Source organism: Thalassophryne amazonica, chromosome 16, assembly GCF_902500255.1.
Source record: "Thalassophryne amazonica chromosome 16, fThaAma1.1, whole genome shotgun sequence".
Classification (NCBI taxonomy): Eukaryota; Metazoa; Chordata; class Actinopteri; order Batrachoidiformes; family Batrachoididae; genus Thalassophryne; species Thalassophryne amazonica.
The window spans coordinates 31,124,661-31,148,786 of NC_047118.1; the positions used below are offsets into that span (position 1 = coordinate 31,124,661).

The 24,126-nt window shown below is 39.9% G+C and overlaps 1 protein-coding gene across 2 annotated transcripts; it reads right to left on the reverse strand.

The window, feature by feature from the left end:
- Positions 1–11,925: 11,925 nt before the first annotated feature.
- On the reverse strand, positions 11,926–21,600 carry kcnj12b (potassium inwardly rectifying channel subfamily J member 12b). 2 transcript variants are annotated; one of them, XR_004565767.1, is made up of 3 exons: positions 21,329–21,600; positions 13,702–15,590; positions 11,926–11,936 (listed from the first exon to the last, which is right to left on the reverse strand). XR_004565767.1 is itself a non-coding variant. In XM_034191054.1 (2 exons), exon 2 carries the CDS (start codon positions 15,453–15,455, stop codon positions 14,172–14,174), a length of 1,284 nt encoding a protein of 427 aa, XP_034046945.1. In that variant the 5' UTR covers positions 15,456–15,590; positions 21,329–21,600; the 3' UTR covers positions 13,576–14,171. The 2 variants fall into 2 exon arrangements, 1 of the variants encoding a protein (XP_034046945.1); XM_034191054.1 differs by lacking the exon at positions 11,926–11,936 and having other exon boundaries at positions 13,576–15,590.
- Positions 21,601–24,126: the final 2,526 nt, after the last annotated feature.

A 24,126-nucleotide genomic window follows, 5' to 3' on the forward strand; every position in this document is an offset into this window, starting at 1 on the left:
AAATCGCATGTACTGTAGGGTGGTCCCAAAAAACAAAATTCCAAATTTTTCAAGTTGCTTCATTTTTTGGTTCCTTTAGGGGTAAAAATAAATTGGGTTAAATTTCATGAGATTTGAAAAATACTGGGCCGCTCGGCCCGTTTTTGACTGGGGTACGTTTGATTAAGATATGATGTAAACTATACATTAAATGGGGTTTTCAATGTTAAATTTAAATGACCACGAAATCTGTAATTTGGATCAGATACACATCAAACTTTGTCAGGCGATAGTGTCAGTGAAAGTGAGGTGCAGACTTGCACTCACTATCACCTGACAAAGTTTGATCCAGATCTCCTTTGGATTGTGGATTTTGTGGACATTAGAATTTAAGATTGAAAAGCCCGTTTGTTGTACATTTTGCATTATATCTCAATCAAAAGTTCCTCAATCACGCTCATTTGTGACAGTGAGGTGCAAACTGTCACTCTCAGTGAATAGACTTAAGTTTGATCCACACCTGATCTATGTTGTGGATTTTCAGCTATTTGATTTTAACATTTAAAAGCCCTTTTGATCTATATTTTGTATTATATTTTATCTTATGAAAAGCCACTTCTAACAGGACTATGACCTTGAAAATTATTTCCAAGGTAAAAATTTGTGGAATTGGAAGCAAGTTGGCAGAGGTTTGTGCTCTACGAATGCGGCGCTCTAGTGTAAAAATAAGCGAGGAAACGCACAAATAGCATCTGAGACGAAGGCTTTTTCATGTCCAAATTATTTTACAGAGCAAAGCCAAGCTGACTGTGGAGCTCGATCGGCGTGAATGTCGTCGTCGATGTCTGTGCACGTGGTGCCCGGCGGGCGGCGCTCCAGTTGCTGTGCATGCTCAATTAAACCTTCTGTAACTGAATCGGCCTGTTGCTGTAATCAAATACTGAATGTCTGCCGGAGCCGGTCGTGCACTTGTAACTGTGAGTGGTGTGCTCAGCTGGACCACGAACCTGTCCATTAGGAAAATATCTGAAAGGCGACCAGACAGGAAACGCCAGAGGTCACCTGAGGTCATTGATTCAAACTATTCACATGGCTGAAACTGCTGTATGATATTAAAGAAAATGCTCTACTTTCTACACAAGGACCCAGACTTTGAGTGGCACCTGCAAGTATTCATTCATGCATGCAGTATTATGTGTTACATGGATATACTTGCAGTTTTATTTGCACTTAAAGTCACAGCTCTGCAGCTTAATCAGCGTACTGTCGGGTGTACAAATGGAAATTCACATGGACGTCTGCAGCAGTCTGACAGCAGATTAAATTACAGTCCAGTCGAGCTTCTCAAACCGGTTCCCACGTCCAGATTTTCCCAGTCAGGACGAGTCATTTCAGCCAGTCGTCTTCTGATCACAATTTCACTCGTCTGACCTTTAAGATGTCCGCACCCATCAACTGAATAATCTGACACTCCCTTAGATATAGTGTGTTCCTGTCGATGGAGTGGGAACTGCAATATGATATTAAGGAGTAACGTGGGGAAAGAAAGATGTTCTGACTGGTTTCCCTCATCCCAGTAACTTTTAAAATGCTTCCCAAAACATGTTCAGTTCCTGCACAGAGGAGTGTTCATGACCTGATTGGCCTCCAATATAATATGCACACACACACACACACACATGAAATCACAATAATCAGAAAATGTTTTGATATTGGGGACTGACATTTGATATTTTCCAATATTTTCACACTGATGAACAATTTAACATGGCAAAAAAAACTCACTAATTCATGTACCTCATGTACAGTTTAGCTTCAATGTTTGTTTCACACATTTTTTTTTCTCTTATTGCACATTTCATTTGCACTTTTTATTACTGAGATTTTTTTCAGTGTTTAGTGGAAGTATTGAGTGGAATATGATGTAAATGGAACAAGAGTCCAATCGGTCACATGAACTGGTTTGTACATTTTTGATCAATCTGGGTTTTTTAAACCTGTGATTCATTTAAATGCTAGTTATTAAAATCCCTAATTTTAAGAAATGAATTAAACATCGTTTTTTTAATCTAAAAACCATTTCAGAATCCTAAAATATTGAACTTGGTTTTGTTATAAAGTTCAAAAACTTAGTTAAAGCAGCATAAAGCACTTTAAACAGTGTAGACTAGTTCAAATCCATTTTTTAAATAGTCTATTATCCAGACAGATTAAAACGACTAAATTTTAACAGATTTAGAAAAATTAAAACCACTTTTGATTTGAACCAGTTTAGGTTATAATAAAAGCAGCTGCAAAGTAGTTTTGGCCATTTTTTTTCATAATGTAAAACAGTTTAAACAAGTAGAAAAACACAATATTTCCAGTAGAGTCAATTTAAAGACCACTGAAACCATTTGAACAGGGGTTTAGACCAATGCCCCCTCGCCCGACTTCTAAGGCTTATTAAACACATACACTGGGATTTTTGTAAATATCTTTGTCGGAAATATCTTTAAAAAAAATCCGTCCACATAAAACCACAAAACACATTGTAAAGTGCATGCCAATAAAACATGGCGATATAACCCCAACTATATCGTCATATTGGGTAATCAGAAGCCACAACCCCACTGGGATCTTTGGAGACCTCAGGGTGGTCTCGGACCCCAGGTTAGGAACCAGTGGTTTAGTGTGTTTAAAATTGATTCTGACCATATGCCTGATTACATCCGTCAAGGACGTAATAAAATTATTGACATTTATTTATTTGTCTGTCTGAATGCAGGATTACGTCAAAACTACTGCACAAATTTTGATGAAATTTTCATCACAGATAGATATTAGGCCAAGATTTCATTTTATATAGGCTTTGAAGGATTATAAAAAAAGCTACTTCATGGATTCTCACCACATTTGCACCACATATAGATATTATTCCATGGAAGACTCCACTGAATTTTAGAGATGATCTGGATCCAGATTGGCGGATGTCAGAAATCTTCGATTTCTATTGTTTAAGTGCGTTTAAAGCCAGCCCAAAGCACCATAAGCTATTTGTTGGATTGATGTAAAACAGGTGATATCTATCTCATTTTGTCATATTAAAATCATCTTTAAATATTTTTTAATAGGGATTTAGCATATATAAAACAGGTCAGTAAATGTATATCTGGGTAAAGTGCGCAGTCCTGATCGAAACTGAAATTTCAAAGTTTGTTCTAAACACAGAAAAGAACTTACTTGTGCATCCTCAAAAACAATGCTCGCACTCACGCAACACACACCTCATTAAATATTCAATCAATCAATCAATTTTATTTACACTCAACAAAAATATAAATGCAACACTTTTGGTTTTGCTCCCATTTTGTATGAGATGAACTCAAAGATCTAAACCTTTTTCCACATACACAATATCACCATTTCCCTCAAATATTGTACACAAACCAGTCTAAATCTGTGATAGTGAGCACTTCTCCTTTGCTGAGATAATCCATCCCACCTCACAGGTGTGCCATATCAAGATGCTGATTAGACACCATGATTAGTGCACAGGTGTGCCTTAGACTGCCCACAATAAAAGGCCACTCTGAAAGGTGCAGTTTTATCACACAGCACAATGCCACAGATGTCGCAAGATTTGAGGGAGCGTGCAATTGGCATGCTGACAGCAGGAATGTCAACCAGAGCTGTTGCTCGTGTATTGAATGTTCATTTCTCTACCATAAGCCGTCTCCAAAGGCGTTTCAGAGAATTTGGCAGTACATCCAACCAGCCTCACAACCGCAGACCACGTGTAACCACACCAGCCCAGGACCTCCACATCCAGCATGTTCACCTCCAAGATCGTCTGAGACCAGCCACTCGGACAGCTGCTGAAACAATCGGTTTGCATAACCAAAGAATTTCTGCACAAACTGTCAGAAACCGTCTCAGGGAAGCTCATCTGCATGCTCGTCGTCCTCATTGGGGTCTCGACCTGACTCCAGTTCGTCGTCGTAACCGATTGAGTGGGCAAATGCTCACATTCGCTGGCGTTTGGCACGTTGGAGGGGTGTTCTCTTCACGGATGAATCCCGGTTCACACTGTTCAGGGCAGATGGCAGACAGCATGTGTGGCGTCGTGTGGGTGAGCGGTTTTCTGATGTCAATGTTGTGGATCGAGTGGCCCATGGTGGCGGTGGGGTTATGGTATGGGCAGGCGTCTGTTATGGACGAAGAACACAGGTGCAGTTTATTGATGGCATTTTGAATGCACAGAGATACCGTGACGAGATCCTGAGGCCCATTGTTGTGCCATACATCCAAGAACATCACCTCATGTTGCAGCAGGATAATGCACGGCCCCATGTTGCAAGGATCTGTACACAATTCTTGGAAGCTGAAAATGTCCCAGTTCTTGCATGGCCGACATACTCACCGGACATGTCAGCCATTGAGCATGTTTGGGATGCTCTGGACCGGCGTATACGACAGCGTGTACCAGTTCCTGCCAATATCCAGCAACTTCGCACAGCCATTGAAGAGGAGTGGACCAACATTCCACAGGCCACAATTGACAACCTGATCAACTCTATGCAAAGGAGATGTGTTGCACTGCATCAGGCAAATGGTGGTCACACCAGATACTGACTGGTATCCCCCCCAATAAAACAAAACTGCACCTTTCAGAGTGGCCTTTTATTGTGGACAGTCTAAGGCACACCTGTGCAATAATCATGGCGTCTAATCAGCATCTTGATATGGCACACCTGTGAGGTGGGATGGATTATCTCAGCAAAGGAGAAGTGCTCACTTTGAGGGAAATGGTGATATTATGTATGTGGAAAAAGTTTTAGATCTTTGAGTTCATCTCATACAAAATGGGAGCAAAACCAAAAGTGTTGCGTTTATATTTTTGTTGAGTGTATATAGCGCCAAATCACAAAAAACAGTTGCCCCAAGGCACTTTATACTGCAAGGCAAAAGCCATACAATAATTATAGAAAAACCCCAACGGTCAAAATGACCCCCTATGAGCAAGCACTTGGCGACAGTGGGAAGGAAAAACTCCCTTTTAACAGGAAGAAACCTCCAGCAGAACCAGGCTCAGGGAGGGGCAGTCTTCTGCTGGGACTGGTTGGGGCTGAGGGGAGAGAATCAGAAAAAAGACATGCTGTGGAAGACAGCAGAGATCAATCACTAATGATTAAATGCAGAGTGGTGCATACAGAGCAAAAAGAGAAAGAAACACTCAGTGCATCATGGGAACCCCCCAGCAGTCTAAGTTTATAGCAGCATAACTAAGGGATGGTTCAGGGTCACCTGATCCAGCCCTAACTATAAGCTTTAGCAAAAAGGAAAGTTTTAAGCCTAATCTTAAAAGTAGAGAGGGTGTCTGTCTCCCTGATCTGAATTGGGAGCTGGTTCCACAGGAGAGGAGCCTGAAAGCTGAAGGCTCTGTCTCCCATTCTACTCTTAAAAACCCTAGGAACTACAAGTAAGCCTGCAGTCTGAGAGTGAAGCGCTCTATTGGGGTGATGAGATAAGATGGGACCTGATTATTCAAAACCTTATAAGTAAGAAGAAGAATTTTAAATTCTATTCTAGAATTAACAGGAAGCCAATGAAGAGAAGCCAATATGGGTGAGATATGCTCTCTCCTTCTAGTCTCCGTCAGTACTCTAGCTGCAGCATTTTGAATTAACTGAAGGCTTTTCAGGGAACTTTTAGGACAACCTGATAATATAAATTATAATATTAAGAGCATCAGGAGATTCAGGGGAAATGATGCGAGCTCAGAGATGTCTAAGTTGTACCATCCCAATCAGACATACGTCTCATATTGTCTGTTTGGGACAGGAAGAGGTCACAGGTCAATCTGCCTTTCTAGATACCTAGGTACCTGTCCTACCACGTCTTATGCAGCATCAAACTGAATTTGACCTTTGACTGCAGTCAAAGGCGTCATTCAAACTCATGGGTCAACCATAAAATACGACACACCTGAACGTCTCCGAGGGTGCAGGTAGGCCCCAGTGAATACGTGCCTTCAGTGGACCTTTGACATTTGACTCAGTCAGTGCTTGACCACTGGTCAGCTGACCTTTCAAGACTCACCTGCAATGTCACAGCACGAAGCCAGGTCCCGGTGAGATCCTACACGGTACACAGCTGAAAACCAAATGTGAGCTGATCCAAGGGTCAAGGGTCAATCACAGATCTCCAAGGGTGCAAGTACCAATGGAAATTTACCTGACCATAACAAAAATAAAATGTGCTTTCACTCCATTTAAGTGGTCCTGCAAGGTGAAAGATCAACCACAACATGCCCACTGATCTACTCTGATATTTCTTAGTGCGAAAGTAGGTCCTAATAAACATTTAGTTTTTGGTGACCTTTAACCTGAACAGGCAGTCAGCATACAACAAAACCCAGTGGTCAGTTCACCTCTGAGTATGTAGAGTGAGTTTTTATTCACATACATGCACACATATGTGGTGCAACATGTTTTATATAGAGACACTGGAATGAGGGGGGCCAATAATTCTGGCCAGAACTTTAACTCTAGAGGTATAAATAATCATTTTGTCAGCAGAAACACACACGCACGCACAAAAAGTTATCCATGTGTGAAATGTGTCAAAGTTATGGTTTCAAGAAAGAAAGAGCATCTGTTGGTGCTGCATCATGTTACTGTTTCCACCCTCAGCCTCCTTATGCAGAGGGAAGCCAGCAAAAAATAGAGCTGATGCAATTAATCTTGAATTTGTCTTTCAACAGCCCACTGTGTACATTGGAAGCCTGACCCCTCGGTGGCCTGTCAGCCTCCAACACTGTGGAGTGGGTGCGAAGTGTATGATTTTATTCTTAGTCTTCTTCTCATGAAACAGCACATCTCAGAGTTTACACCACGCTGCCACATCATCCATCAGTGCACATACTGACGTCAAACAGCACTTTTAATTTGGTAAATGTTCGTTTACCTGGTGCTGAGAGGTTCTTAACGTCGCCAGGGGCAGAGCTAATAATTAATTGGTGGGGGGGGTGGGAGGCGATGAGCACTTCCCGTCTGCTGCTAATCAGTGAAATCACCTGGTGGAGTTGGTGGTTAAAACCTGCACCCTCTTGGCCCTTATGGAGTCAGCTTGACGCCTATGATGCTCCCAGACCTGAGCTGACCTGGTTTAAAGACAAGATCCATCCCCATAAGTCACGGTGATGTTAATCACAGCTTCATTATTATGAATATTATGTAGTGATGGTTTTAAAGGCGTGGTCACGTTAGCTACAAGCTGTGACTTGCCATTCATTTTCAATCTGTCAGAGTGTTCCATGATGCATACCACAAAATGGCCGAAGCATATCCAAAATGTCCTTGTCTTTGTTCAGACATTGCATGTGGTCTGTTCGAAGACTCCAGCACTGCTAGATGACTCTGTAATCAGTGTAGGCACCTTTCAATGACATCTAAACTGTGACGTCCGTTTCCTGTCCAATTCTTTTTGAGATCACTCACCACATAAAAGAACCTAACAAATCAGAGTGGGCGGTTTGCAGCAGTAAGAGACAGCGGTCACGCTGCCTCTAATTAGACAGGGCCAAAATAGACCTAAAGTCTATTTCATTCAAATACTGAGCAACACGACACTGTGACTGCCAATCAGAGTGAATAGACAGCATGATGTCAACATGGCAGAACCTACTCCAAAACAGCAGTATTTCTCTATAAATATAAAATGTTTCTCATATATCTTAGAAAAGTTAGCAAGAAATAAACATTTCTAATTCTAAAAATGCTGTTTTTGTAACCATATAACACCTCTGAAGTGATTTACAACACATCTTATGGAGATGTAGCGGACACGCCACGTCGCCATCATTTGTAGCTAATGTGATCATAGTATTAGCTCTATGTGGCAACTGGAAATAGTTATTTTTTAAGCTATGTGTTAGCTTGACTACTCACCACAGCCTGCAGGTCTAGGTTGGTAAAAGGAGAGATTTTGTGATTTTACGGTTATGAAGTTATTTTTTATGAGATTTTAAAAAAAAAAACAGTTTTACACATGTATTCTCCATAATTTTGTGGGTTTTAACTATGTTTTCCAAGATAAATTAGCTAGCCATTATTAGCATTGTTAGCTAAATCAGCCATGTCAGCTAATGTTAATCTGGGGATGGTCCACTAGTCCTAGGGTCCACTGGTCCTAGGGCCCGCTGGCCCTAGGGCCGACTGGTCCTAACGTCTTTATATTATTTGGTGGTGTATATTACAACTCCAAACTGATTTTAAAGTTCACCGTAACCCTAAGCCATAACCCTAACCCTAATCAGGACTAGTGTACCCTGGGACTAGTGGACCCTAGGAATACTGGACCCTAAGCCTAGTGGGAAGTTCCCGGTTAATCCAAGTGAACTGTTGTACTAGCAAAAACTCTATCTGAAATTACTGTTGTCTTTAGTACACACTGGCTACCACAGATACGGTGTAGATTCAACTCCTGGATATGTCAATTGAGGCAGGACGTATCTGTACAAACCTGGATTACAGCCTAAAAACAAATCAGAACAGTTTTTTCCCCCACTTATAAATAGAGTAACATGCAGTTTAATCATGTTTTGCACACTTGTGCTTGTGTCCTCTCCAAAGTTCAAAGTCACATGGACGTGAAACCAAGAAGCACTGCCAACATTGGTCTGTCTGACAGGTGACGTAACACTGAAAGAAGAAACCTCTGACCCCAATGAGATGCTGTCCCACCAAATCACAGGCATAAGTGACAGTCCGTTCCCATGTGTTGATCAAACGGCCCATTCACAGTACTGCCATGCCTTTCACCGAGTGTCAAATTATTCCACTGCTTATAATACTAAGATGGAAACAAAAGTGTTGGCTTTGACGCATGTGTTTTCATTGCAGCAGCTGAAATTGACAAATTGGTTTTCTGTATAAGAGGTCAAAACAAGGCGTTTCTCAAAATCTAGATGGCCAGCGAGTAGAGGTTGACATTGTAGAAGTCAGCGCATCTAGAAAATTTTTTAATATTTTTCATCACCAATGTATTAATGCACAGTAGTTACTCAGCTTGAAGGGATTTTTGGATAAATATTTATATATACAATAAATGTAGGTCTCTTATTACGCATACAGAAGGATCTGGGTTTCACTGTTTGTGGAAATGGCACCACAACCGCTGTTTGTGTTCTGGAATGAGCCCATGCTGATATATATACATATATAAAAGGCAGAAGTCAGCAAGAAATAAATAGAAATGGGTTCAACTTTGCTGAAACTTCAGTCAGCTATATAAGTTAAACTGCATGGAGCATCTGGTCTGAGAAATGTTGGAAAAACTAACTTCTTTCACTTGGTATAAGTAAAACAGTGGTGCAAGCTCAGACCTGAGATCAAGGAAGGAAGGAAGGAAGGAAGGAGATATGGTTCATTGGCCAATTTCCAAGAAACATGGTATGTGGATGAATGTTGACCCCAGAAATGCCCTTACAAGGTTTGCTTTGGCACAAGTCAAGGACATTGGAGTCAAAAGTCAGATGGGTTCTAGAATTTCCCAAGCAAGGTCAATATTACCAAAGGCCAATCACTGGGGTCAAGGTCCAGGTCATGTTTTTCATTATGTTTGTTGACCTGCTCCTCCAGGTCCTTTGTCCAATATCTGCCAAATTTGTTATGGTATGCAAATGAAGGTTGACCATGGAGTTGTACTCATTAGTGTTCATTTTGGCAAAAGTCGAGGTTATTGAGTCAAAGATCGAGTTTCACTCCACTTTCCACAAAACCTGGCCTACATATGTAGGTAGATTCCCAAATTCCCCAGGCAAGGTCAAATTTGCAAAAGGGCAATCACTGGGATCAAGGTCAAGATCATGTTTTTATTTGTGTTTATTGACCTACTCCTCCCAAGTCCTTTATCCAATTTCTGCCAAACCTGGTATTCTGTCAGGTTTTGGCCCTGAGCGGGGTAATGGTTTTGTTTTTTCTTCCTTTCTTCTACCCACCATCTGCTCCTCCTGTGCTTTATTAGTTGTTTCTTTTCATCATGTGTTTTCTCTCTGTTCTGTTTTGCTTTGTTACTTTGTTTCCTTTGTTACTTTTCATACTTCTGCTATGGTTTAGTTCCGTCATCTGTTAATTTTTGCTGCTCTCATTTCTGTTTTCTGTTGTATCAGATTTTGCTTTTGGTTTATTATGTAGTCTTTGGTTGTTGATTTTGTCATCCAGTTATCTTTACTGTATTCTTCAGTCATTTGTCAGTTCCAGTTTAGTTTTGTCTTTATGTTTACGTTCTTATTTTTCCCTGATCAGTTCTCATGTTCTTGCCCGGTTCAGTGTTATATTTTATTCTGTGTTATGTTTATCCTGGTTCATAGTTCCCTGTTTCACTCCATGCCCTGCACCTGCCATTATGTCTTCATCCCTCTCGCATCTCTGGTTGTGTTGTCACATCATGCCACTTCACCAGCTCTGTGCCCTCCTCTCACATTTTGTCCCAGTCTGCTTTGTGTTTTCATTTACTCCCGCTCTTGCAACAGCTCACGTGTCTGTCTATTACATCACTCCATTTTGTGCACTCCCTTCCTCACTATCTTGCCCCATCCCTATTCTTTGTCCACTAGTCACACCCCTTTCTAGATCCTTCTCCTCATGTGCACCTTGTTAACACCTGCTTATTTAATCTCCTCCTAGCCACCACCAAGGTTGGGTAGGATTACTCTTAAAGAATACATGTGGATTACATGTATGTACGTACATACATACATACATTTGGATTACTTGAAATCTGATTACTTTTGGATTACATTTCAAAGTAATCCTACCCAACCCTGGCCACCACACATTTGCCAGTTTGTCGTTGCTTCTAGCACACATTCCAGCCTTTTTGTATTCAGTCCTGATTTGTCTGCCGTGTACCTGAATCTTGCTCTGTGTTTCTTGACCGTGCCTTTTGCCTCAGCCCGTATGTCAGTGTTTGCTCCTGCCTGAGACCCCTGTCTGGATATGACTGCGTTTTTTCCTTACCCTGTCTGTACCTCTGCTCCGCTGCCTGACAACCTGTGTGTACCCAGCCTCAGCCTGGAATAAACACGACAACTACTTTTACTCCAAAGTCTGGTCTGGGAGTTTGTATTGTGGGTCCATCCTCTCCGGGCGCCAGGCTCCCGCTCAGCCTGACATATTCCCCCAATTGAGGTAACCCATAATCCCTTGCACACCAGAGAGTCACTGCAGTCTAAACAACATAGAGAAACCACATGACAACAAATTTTATGTTATGATGTTAATGTGCAGCAGTTAAAGTGCAGCCTGATCAGAGCATCTCAATGCATTTTTCAATGTTACTGACATCTTGTAGAACAGCGTACTCTTCGAAGTTTTGTGAGATTTTGCAGGATTTGAAACCTCAATAAGGTGAATGAAGGTCAAACTTCCAGTTGCTCTTAAAGGGTTCATTTTGGCAAAAGTCAGTCACTGGGGACAAACATCAAAATATTTTCACTCTGATTTCCATCAAACCTGGTCTACAAATGTTGGTAGAGTCCCCATTTGCCCAGACAAGAGCAAATTTGACAAATGTTAATAATTGGGGGTAAAAAAAAATAAGTAGTCAAAATTATAATTTAATTCACTCCAATTTGCATCAAACCTAGGCTCTATACAATGTTAGTAGGTTCTAGAATTGTCCAGGCCGGGGTCATGGTCAAGCTCGTGTTTGTTTGTGTTTGTTGACCAACTCCTGCTAAATCCTTTCTCTGATTTCTGACACACTTATGTGGATGAAAGTTGACCCAGGAATTGCTCTTAGGGTATGTTTTTGGCAAAGGTCAAGGTCTAGAAATCAGATTTTCAAAGATTCAAACAACAGGGTGGAACCTTTGGACTTGGCAGTGGTATAAACTCTAAAGTTCCCAATTTTCTTATTTCTTCAAATATTCCCTTTTTAGAATCAATTTCCATGTATTTTCTAGACAGAGACTACATTTTAAATCAACTTCCGAGATTTATCATTCAGGGATATCATATCTAACAGGACAAACCTGATGAACACCACAGTGCCTTAATGTTCACGCTGCCACACAAACATGTCACAGACAGTAATTTAAAACATTTCCTGACCATCCAAAACTCACACATAGACTTCATCAGTACACACAGAAGAACCTGCACACAAAAACATCTGGTTTTAGTCAATATGTATTTTATGGATTTGGCCTTTTAATGCAACACAAATTACAAATGTGTCATAGTGTAACATGATACATTTATACAGATACAACTCTCTTTTCCACAGGTCACAAGCTGTGACACTCATCTCATCTGTGCGAGTCAGAATTGCACATTAAGACTTGTTGAACCAAATGTGGACAGATTGTCATTCTTTATTTTACATCTTGAAGTGACAGAAGAGTTGAACATTCAGGTTCCTGCTATTTATCTTTGTAATGTCCAAAAGTTTGACATTTTCATTTATATCTGTTCTTTGGATTATTTTCAGGATTACGCAAAAACTAATCATCTGATGTCAATGCATGACCCAGAATAGAACCAGTGCCATTGTGTTTGAGTTAAGCAGGATAGTTTTTGCTCTTCAGTAGCATATTTATGTTGGGAAATATACACTGCTTAGAAAGAAATCATAATTCCTAAAGTCCGTTCAGACCAAGTGTTTTTTTTTTCTGTGGGTGAAATGTGTGTAATGTTTGTTTGCATAAATGACAAATGATGCATATTTTTCATTTTTGAACCCAAAGCTCTTATGATTCCAAGGCTGCATTCACATAACTGGCTGAAGAAACCTGAATCTCTTTTTTTTTCCCTTTGGTTTTTCCTTTTTGGCTGTGTGTGACCCCAAACTGATTTTATTAAGTAGTGTGAACATGACAGATTTGGTTTAATTGTTTATTTTGTATCGGAATTGGGCAACTTGCAAATGCAAATCTGTATCAAATTACCTCCTCCTCAGAGGTAATGTTTACATTGGCATTTGTCAGTTTGTTTGACTGTTGGCAGAATAACTCAAAATGTAATGAACAGATTTCAATGAAAGTTGGTGAGCAGATAAATAATATTCTATTCCAGGAAATGGGTGATTCAGTTTTGGAGGTGACCTGGAATATATTTTGGAACCGAGATCCAGAATGTACATAGCAACGTTTAACTCTTAATGTTGTGAGATGTTGATAAAATGTGGCAGATGTCCCAAAAAATGGGGGTTTTTCTTTTGAATTTGATACAGAACATTTTTTGGATCCAGAATCCAGAAGATTCTCAGAGGTATAAACTAGTTTATGTATGTATATAAGCATCCAATACCAGCATCATTATTCTGTGTCATCACCTGGCAGCCCAGTCAGAAAAAACAAACAACAACATTGTTAGAGAGAAAGAATTGCTAGAGAGAATAGCAGTCTGCTAATTTATCTTCTGACAGGCTGCTCAGTCATGTTGGTGTTGACCTCGTGTTGGAAAAATGGCTGAGTGGTGTGCAAAAGAACATGTCTAATGCAAAATCTAAATGCTGAAGTTGAAGAATAAAAAAGCAATATAAAATAATAATAATAATAATAATAATAATAATAAAACAATTCATAGCAAACAGTTAATATGAATGTCACAGAGACTAATCCAAACCGTCCTGATTTTGGATGAAAAAACTTTAATTCAAGTCACTTCAACTAGTAATGTGAACATGGCCTTGCATGACTTATTTTTGAGTTTTATTGTTCACATAAGTATAAACTAGAGAGAGAGAGAGACTCATCTGTATTTTGCCAGATGGGTATGAAACAATATTCCGAAGACTTGTGTTTCTAAACTTCTGCAAAGTTCCATTTTTACTTTGTTGTTATTATTCATTTTACATCGGATTCATGTCTAAACGGTATATTTGAAAGCTATGATCAGCATCAGCTGCAGTTCCACCAATATTATGAAACATTTCCCTAAATAGTCATATAAAACTAAACTATTTTCATGCATTTTTTTCTTTTAAAGCAACTACAGTCATCTTAAATTGAAATGTGAGTTTATTTCCACATAAGAGACTGAGAAATGTGTCGCACTTCACCCTCGACTGCTGATTCCCACGCCGCCGGAGGCAACACAGCCGTTGGCGGCGTCCTCATGTCAGCAGAATGACGGCCATTGGGCTCCAGGTTCTCACCACACAAAATCACAAACGCAAAACAAAGACGTTTGAGGAGGCACAGGTCAAATCTCAGATTCCCTTCGAGATGATGTCTGATCCTGTCTGGTACTGGGCGCCTCATTCATCAGCTGTGATAACCCTTCACGGTCCGGCGCTTTTTCCACATTTCGGTTCTCTTCCTCATCCCTGCTGATGAAGGCCAACTCGTTCTCATAGCAGAAAGAGTTTGCACCTGATGTCTGGAATTTGATGTCTTCCATGTCCTTGGCGCTGCATCTTGGGGTAGATGGTACTTCGAATGTTTTGTGAAAGTACGTGTAATCTATCCTGTACTGGTTCTTCTCCTCAAAGATGAGAGGCTCAAAGCGATGACCCCACAGGATCTCGGAGGACAGGTAAGAACTGCGTGCCTGCGTGGTCATAGCTGTGGCTTCCACCAGACCTTCCAGGATGATAACAATCTCAAAGTCAGATGTTTCCAGATCCTGTTTACTGATGCCAAACAGGGGACTCTCCTCATTGATCTCATGGATGATAGTGAGAGGCGCAACCAGAAAGAGGCGGTCTGTGCCTTTGTCGTAGCCAACATTCATGTCGATCTGATCCAGGGGGATGTACTCGCCCTCTTCAGTGTAGCGGGGCTTGACGAGCTGCGCTCGGACATGAGCCTCCACGATGTGGCTCTTCCTGAGATTAGCAACTCTAAACATAAGGCAGAGCTTCCCATCATGCATGGCAATGACTGCATTGTGGCTGAACAGCAGAGTCTCTGCACGCTTCTTGGGCCTCGCCATTTTTGCCATGATGGCACCAATCATGAAGGCATCAATGATGCACCCCACAATGGACTGAAAGACCACCATGAAAACAGCAGCGGGGCATTCTTCTGTCACGCAACGAGCACCGTACCCAATAGTCGTTTGAGTCTCGATGGAGAACAAGAAAGCTGCGACGAAGGTGTTGACCTGCGTGACACAAGGAACAAAGCTCTCGTCCCCACCAGGGTTGTCCATGTCACCATGTAGTTGGCCGATAACCCAGAAGATAAAGCCAAACATTAGCCACGATGCCACGAAGGCCAGGCTGAACAGCAGGAACATGTATCGCCAGCGGATGTCCACACAAGTTGTGAAAATGTCTGATATGTACCTCTGTGATTTCTTGTCCATGTTTGTGAACTGGACGTTGCACTGCCCGGTCTTGTTGACAAACCGGCTGCGGTATTTGCGTCTTGTATGAATCTTGCCATTGCCGAAACTACCAACAGCAGGCATTTTACTGAGTCTCAGGCCTTCTTCTTCACGGGACACAAAGCTGTATCGGTGGTCGGCCCTTCCCACACTCATGCCTCAGTGGGGCACAGCCACACCGTCCGTGCCTCAGGTTCGGGCTCCGTTCATGTACAACAGACCAGGCTGTAGACCACAGTGGTGTCCTGTGCACCCTCGGTGGCAGCAGAAGTGCTACAGTCTAGTAGTTTCCTGTACAAATCACAGAAGAAGCCAAATATTAATGCACATTATCATCCACACTGTCATTTTAGGAAAATTGGATATTCATTGCAGGTGAGATTTACGACAGACATGATAATTCACACACAATACACCACATTATGCCTTCACCCCCCTCTTGGAATCCCACTACCATGTAGGTATGATGAGCTCATGACTTTATGAAAACGCTTGCTGCAGGTAATTAAAAACCTCGATGAACAGATGCTATATTGAATTTATGCTAATAAACACCCTAAACCCCACACACTGTACTTTACAGACTGAGCACTATCCTCCAAGTGAGATATTGATTTGATATTAAAATGCTGTGATATATTTCAGCAGGCTTTTGTTTTTAACCTTCAAGCGACTAAGCTATTTTAGCAACATATATGACCAAGTGGGGTTATTTATGACCCCGTTGACTTTATATTGGAATACTAATATATAAATGATTGTTCTAGAATTCTTCGTATTTATTTCACTCTCTAATATATTTGCCCATCATCCTGTTCATCATCACTCTGGGCATCAAGAATCAGTCTCACTGCTTGTGCAGCTGTAAATCTTGCTATTCTAGGTCTGTTGGCCATGCTTCCCTTCAAAACAGTAAAATACAATGATTAGAGTTGGCAAATTACAAAACCATCTGAAGCTATAATGTGGAAAATCTCATAGATCTTGCTAGGGGGTCATAAATTTGGATTATACTTGTCACACGGATTGGCCGATCCTTGAAAAATTCTATGAACAAATGCAGGACAAATTGACAAATTCATGTTCCGAAACTTTTTTTTCCATCAAAATTAGAAATATAACACAATGCTGAAATAACCTCATCCATATGAGCATTGTGTTCTTTATAATTTGCAGTTGTTTAATTAATTATTAAAATCCTATTGTCTTATTTATACATGTTCATTAAAGCCCGTCTATCAATCAAAAACAATATTTAACGGCATCTGCAGTAGGCCTTGCATGTGCCTGTACATGAGCTTTTGACAGAAGCATAAGTTGTGCAAATCAAGGAATATTTGTAGATCACCCTCTGTGCATTTGCTGGTATTAATGAGACAAATTTATCTCCATAGGAAGTTAGCTTTGCGTTAGCGGAAGTTAGCGTGCGTGCTAATGTCGCAAAATGTCTTGTAAATGACTCCAGAGGTATTATCAGGTTACAAAAACAGCATTTTCAGTTTTAGAAGTGTTTATTTCTTGCTAGTTTTTCCATAATATATGACAAAGAGGATATAGTTACACACAAATGAAACAGTTTTGCAGCTAGCTACCAGCCTTTGTGGTCACCATGCTAACATCTGTGAAATGTCTTGTAAATAAATTCAGAGGTGTTATTAGGTTCCAAAAATGGCATTTTCGGTTTTAGAAGTGTTTATTTATCACTAGCTTTTACATAATATATGAGACACATGTATATAAACACACAACAAAGAAGTTTTGGAGAGTTTAGCCACTGATGTCACGATGAAGCTCTACTCTGACTGGCTGTCACCCCCACCACTCAAGCAGATTGAAACAGAATGTGACTTTTTAACCTCTTAAAATAGGTCAAGGTTAGCCATCTTTGAACTTGTCCAAGGTCTGGAATTCCCTGTGAATTTGAAGACTCTGGCAGTAATAGGACTGGACTTATGCTGAGCGCAGACAGACGGACGGACGGTCGGACAAACGCAAAGCCTTCGCAATACCCGATGGCCATAGTTGATGGCCTCGGGTTAAAATGGTGCACAAAAATATATACCCGGGGTAATAAATGACCCCACTTGGTCGCTTGAGGGTTCATCATTTGTTAAACTGGATGGTGTGCAAAATCAAAGGTGAAGTGACATTTGTGAGGAGAGGTTCCTTCATCAACCTTCACTTGATTTAAAAAAATTATATATGGAAGTATACTGCACAACATACAAATAATGTCCTGATTTGCACTTTTAAAATACCATTTGTCACTGAAAGCTGCTTTCCAAGAACACTCTAAAAACTGTTGCTGTATTTTACTCAATTTTTTGGTGAAACATTTTGCACTTAAAATTGTTGAGTAAATTAAAAAGCTGTGAAATCATTTCAATATACTTGATAATCGTGGTAAATCTAAATCAAAATATTAAGTATATTAGTCCTTTCCAAATACTCTGAATGAATTTTACCAAATAAATTAAGTATATTTCAAAAAATATAATTTATTTCAATGAAATAAACTCAAATAGTAAATGTAAAGTTAAGATAAAATTAACTGTTAATTCTTTAGGCATTTCATTTGGTATATCCAACTCAAACAATCAATTGATTGTTTCAGAGATTTTACTTAATTCAGTATAGCTGTTTCTTACTGTGATATATACAAAGCCACTGAATTACTTTTTAGAGTGAATGTCAGGCTGTAAAAGATTATATTTAATTTTTGAAATACCTACTCTGCATCAGATTTTTTATTTTTACTTGTATTTTTGCCCCTCTTCACTCTTGCCCTGTTCTGCTCGACTGGAAATCCTCCGGTCGATAAAATACACTTTTCTCTGATCATAAGGTACAGAAATAGCCAGTTAATCCAATGCCCTGCCATTTTCTGTGATATATTTTTATATCCATCCAGCTGGCACAGCAGTGAGTCCTGAGATGAGGCTGCCTGTGATTCCCCTCGAGGCTCCATGAGAAAATAATTTGACTTGAGCAGATAGTCGCACATCAGAGGCCCGACAAGCTCGCTTTTACTTCAGCAGTAGAAATCAGCTGAATTGCTTCACACACATTAGGGGGAGAAACATTGAATAAAAATCTGAAAAACATTCTGCACGACCTGAACTGACATCTTTGGAGTACACTCAAAGAAATGGAATCCGATGCTGTATTTACTTCATCTTGTTACGTGAACTGGACCTACAAAACCTAGTTGTTTAATTTAAAAACAAATTGGAACAAACTGGTGCAATTAACTGCATGTTTCCCATTTAAACACGCTTTGTGAGACCGGTTGGTGTAATTTGATTAAGTACATAGAGCATTTCATCTTTAGAATGTATTTTAAAAAATGCAGTGTGTGCTGTTTAACATTTATAATAAAAATGCTTCAAAGTCCAAATGGATGGTCAGAAGCAACAACGGATTAATTGCAGTTAGTATATATAGATAGCTGTTTGGATTTAACAATATTGTTTGTATTTTACAATGAACTTTAAACAACCAAACCAAAAAAAGACGAAGAAGAAAGAAGCAGCTTGAGTAATGCTTGGTCAGCATTGTTTATTGGTTGTCTTATATTGCAATTTCAGTCAACATGATGTTGACATCCCTTCAGCGGCAATGTCCCGATGATGTAACAATATCAGAATATGACACTGATACAATGTCAAAATGTGGTTCCTGGACTGTATTTGGATCTTTGTTACTTATAGATTTAAAACATTATTATAATAAGTTGAATATTATATTAACTAGCGCTTTGCCCGTGGGGATCCATGGGTTGTAGTTTGGGCTGTGTTTATAAAATAAGAAGCTGATATTTTTTCAAGGGTGGTAATAAATTATGCAAAGTTTCTATAATGAATTTAACTGAATGTGCAGGAATTTAAAATGAGAAAAACTTGTGAATAGGCTAATTGTATTTATTATTTGACACATTTAGTTAATGTCATGTTTTACAATGGCCAAGGTTGAGATATGTCCTTTGTTCAGAGCTTGTGTGATTACCAGGTACTGATTAATTATGATATATGCACGTCCATTGTTCACTCTTGTTAGCTAATATCCCTAATTTCTCCAAAAATATTAGTCCTAGAAACTTTCCGTTTTTGCCGCGTTCATCCCAAAATACATAAGGATACCAAATGACAAATGTCAGCTCTCCCCAGTCTCTCTGTTATTGAAGGTGCACGCACGCACACATGTACACACATGCCACTTCGCCTTTAGTATACAGAAAACTACAGTGAATATGTACGTTGAACCATTTTTCAGATTTAACATATTTTCTACATTGATTCAGTGTCAAACTTCAACATACACTGAACAAAAATATAAACACAACACTTTGGTTTTTGCTCCCATTTTTCATGAGCTGAACTCAAAGATCTAAAACATTTTCTATATACAACAAAAAGACCTATTTCTCTCAAATATTGTTCACAAATCTGTCTAAATCTGTGTTTGTGAGCACTTTGCTAAAATAATCCATCCCACCTCACAGGTGTGGCATATCAAGATGCTGATTAGACAGCATGATTATTGCACAGGTGTGCCTTAGGCTGGCCACAATAAAAGGCCACTCTGAAATGTTCAGTTTTATCACACAGCATAATGCCATAGATGTCGCAAGTTTTGAGGGAGCGTGCAACTGGCATGCTAACTGCAGGAATATCCACCAGAGCTGTTGCCCATGAATTGAAGGTTTCAGAGAATTTGGCAGTACATCCAACCGGCCTCACAACCACAGACCACATGTAGCCACACTAGCCCAGGACCTCCACATCCAGCATGTTCACCTCCAAGATGGTCTGAGACCAGCCACCTGGACAGCTGCTGCAACAGTCGGTTTGCAGAGCCAAAGAATTTCTGCACAAACTGTCAGAAATCATCTCAGGGAAGCTCATCTGCATGCTCGTCGTCCTCATCGGGGTCTCAACCTGACTGCAATTCATCGTCGTAACTGACTTGAATGAGCAAATGCTCACATTCTATAGCGTCTGGCTGCTGATCAACTCTATGTGAAGGAGATGTGTTGCACTGCATGCAAATGGTGGTCACACCAGATGCTGACTGATTTTCTGACAACCCCCCCCCCCCCCCCCCCATAGGTAACAGCTCTGTGGACATTCCTGCTGTCAGCATGCCAATTGCACGCTCCCTCAAAACTTGCAACATTTCTGGCATTGTGCTGTGTGATAAAACTGAGCATTTCAGAGTGGCCTTTTATTGTGGCCAGCCTAAGGCACACCTGTGCAATAATCATGCTGTCTAATCAGCATCTTGATATGACACACCTGTGAGGTGGGATGGATCATCTTGGCAAAGGAGAAGAGCTCAGTAACAGATTTAGACAGATTTGTGAACAATATTGGAGAGAAATAGGTCTTTTGTGTACGTATATAGAAATTGTTTTAGATCTTTGAGTTCAGCTCATGAAAAATGGGAGCAAAAACGAAAGAGTTGCGTTTTTATTTTTATTCAGTGTAGATCCACGGGGGATCAGTGTCATTTGCCCGCTGGAGATTGTTGCAATCAGGTCAAAGCACAGGTGATAAATCTTGGCTGCAATCCTAAAGTTTTGTGTCTTCCAAACAAATAAAAAAGCAAAATAGAAAATAATGTGAATCTTTGAATATGTATGCCTACGAAAGAAATGAGAGTTTCTCTTTAAAACACTTGCTGCATTGATAAAATCAACAGCAAAGAAAAACCTGATAAATATAAAGCTTGTACAGATCCACTTCAGATTGACACAAATGACTTTGCTTTAATTGCAAGAATTACGATGATTGTGCCATCACAAGCCAGGTGATGAGATTTTGTTTGCCTATGATTGATTATTTGTGTATGTGTGTGTTATGCAGTTTTAGCTGTTTCTTGTTGCTAGGAGGCAGGATATGTGATATTAATATATATTCTGTGTGACTCCTCAGGAATAGATCTTAACACCCAAACACAGATGAGTTTACCACAAAACAATCATCTGATTAAGAATTTAAAGTAGTCAAGCCATAACACAGACACCTTACCTCAAATGCAAGTGCTCCTGTAAAAAGTGTCGATTCCCAAGTTTGTTTCAGCCAAACTGTGGCATTTTATCTCCAGAAGTGTTTTCACCCTTCTTTAAGGGTAGCGTGAGGAAGGATGGTAAGTGGCCATCGAGCACCTTCATGTTTATCCCTCTGAGTTCTCAGTCATTCCACCAGTACAGTCAGATCTCACTGTCTAAAGTTTCGGCTCAATTAATATCCAGTGACCAAAAAAATTTCAAAAAGCAAAATTATTTCAGAAAAGCACAGAAGCCACAATTTGAACCCCAAAATACACGAGTTCCACGAATAACCCAAAGTTAACTATACTTTAGAACAAGGCCTCACTTGTTTTATATGTTTCAGTCCAGTAATAATGAAATAATAACAATAAAACAGTCAGCTCTTCCTGCGCTTCACACTTTCTCAGTATATCTGCGATCTGATGTTGTTCTGCTGCAGATCCCACTCTCTATCCCACATCCAGTTAACCAGTGCTCACCACCCAGCGCTCGTCCTCCCCCTCCCTTCCACGGTGTCACTGTAGACAGTTGCCATTTGGAGAGACCGACAAAGTGTTCCACCAGCTGTGCACTCATGGTCAGAATTATTGGCACTCGGGTGAAAAAGAAAAAACTTATTATTTTACATCCACTGATCTGTAGACCCCTAAAAACCATGAGTTCTGCAGGGCCGTAGCCAGGAATTTTCAAACGGGGGGAGGGGGGCTGAATTTTTGGCTTTGAGATCTTAGCCCCGCTATCACACACATAGCTCAGTTACACACACCCTGTAACTGTTGGATATTTTTACCATGATAAATGGGTGTAGTAATTTGACTGATATGTACATGAAGTGTACACAAAAGGTGCTGCAATAAAAATATGGAAAAGGGAGCCGGAATCAGCAGAAGGTCCACTTGGGAGTAGAGGAGATGCAGAGTAGAGGAGAGGGATTACAGAAATAACAGTTTTAATTTATTATTTATTTATTTATTTTATCATTTTTACCCGATGGCCGTATTGCGAAGACTTTGTGTCCATCTGTCTGTCTGTGTTCAGCATAAGTCCAGTCTTATTACTGCCAGAGTCTTCAAATTCACAGGGAACATTCTTGGGACACAGACCTTTGACAAGTTCAAAGTAGGCTAATCTTGATCTATTTTAAGAGGTCAAAAGGTCACATTCTATTTCCTATTTTTATGCTCATATGGCCAAAGATATTTTAGCATTGCATTATATTTCATTATCAGTACGTTGTTTTTAATGTATTTTATATTTACTGTATTTATCTCTTTGCGCTCTGATTGGCTGATTTCCAGTCTGATATTTTTCCCATATCAGACTGTTACCATGACAATCAGCCCAGATTGCGTATCAGATTTGTTACAAACCAGAAAGCTAAAAACAAGATTAGAAAAACCAAGCTGGACATGAACACACTCCATAAATATCTAAACAGCATTGGGACAAACACACAGATTGAAAGCTTACTAGCTAACCTGACCATCTTTTAAGCAAGTTCTTCACGGATGTGAAGAAAATGAACAGGTCTGACTACGAGCCCAACACCGTCAGCAGCTTTCATATTCAGATGATATCCTAAGTTCACGTCTTTACATACAACCCCAATTCCAATGAAGTTGGGACGTTGTGTAAAATGTAAATAAGAACAGAATACAATTATTTGCAAATCCTCTTCAATCTATATTCAATTGAATACACCACAAAGACAAGATATTTAATGTTCAAACTGATAAACTTTATTGTTTTTTGCAAATATTTGCTCATTTTGAAATGGATGCCTGAAACACATTTTAAAAAAGCTGGGACAGTGGTATGTTTACCACTATGAGCTGATTTCATGATGTCAGGCTTGTAAATGGGTTTTGGGATCACACTGGCGATGACAGACGAGATGGGGACGTGAAATGTGCCATCAGAGCAGCAAGAGCCCAGAGCCGAGCCGATACCTCATAGCCAGCGAGTTATTTAAAGGATGCCTCACTGCATCAGGACTAAGTGGGCCAGGCCCAATCCCCCCTGGTGCAAGAAGCAGAATTTAATCACTTTTCATCTTTCACATTATCAGAAAAGACAAAAATGAATGAGTTGCTGTTCATTTTCTTGTGTTATGTGTGAATAATTGCCTACTTCGATGGACGTCGACAAGACGTTTAGGATCAGTCATGCCATTATTTCTCTTCATACTCGCCCATATACTTTTTCTTTACAATAGCAATAAAGCTGCCCAATTTATGTTGCAGTTCAAGGATTTGGTTTTGACTTAGTATTTGCTGGTGGTGATCAGAGATCACTGGGAATGAAACTCCAGCTACCCTTTTAATATTACTGATGTTCAGTCAACGTGGGTGAAGTATCAACAAATGTGTTCAGCTGTATTCTGCATTGTTTACTATATTTCATCACTTTTCTAAATAGATGAAACAGTTCCATAAATGTCTCAGCAGTAGACTAAAAAAAAAATACTAAATTATTGGAACAACTTAAAACAGAGCTTCAATTTGTTACACTCAAATTAATTAGGTTGAACCAAATTAACTTAATAAGTAATATTCATTGCAACTTGTTAATTTAGACAAAATTAATTAATTGGAGTGTAACCAACTGGACAATTCATTTAGTTTTCCCTTTTTTGAGTATAATAATGTTTTTTTTCTGTAAGGTGAGAGTTAGGGCAAGGGTAGTGTGACATTTGACCCCAGTGACCTTGACCTTAACCCAAATGATTGAAATCTAGATGTCTTTGTCAAGGCAATTATGGAATCCACCTAAGTG

Coding starts and splice junctions, on each gene's coding strand:
- kcnj12b (XM_034191054.1), bottom strand. CDS start 15,455: ATGAGTGTGGGAAGGGCCGACCACCGATACAGCTTTGTGTCCCGTGAA.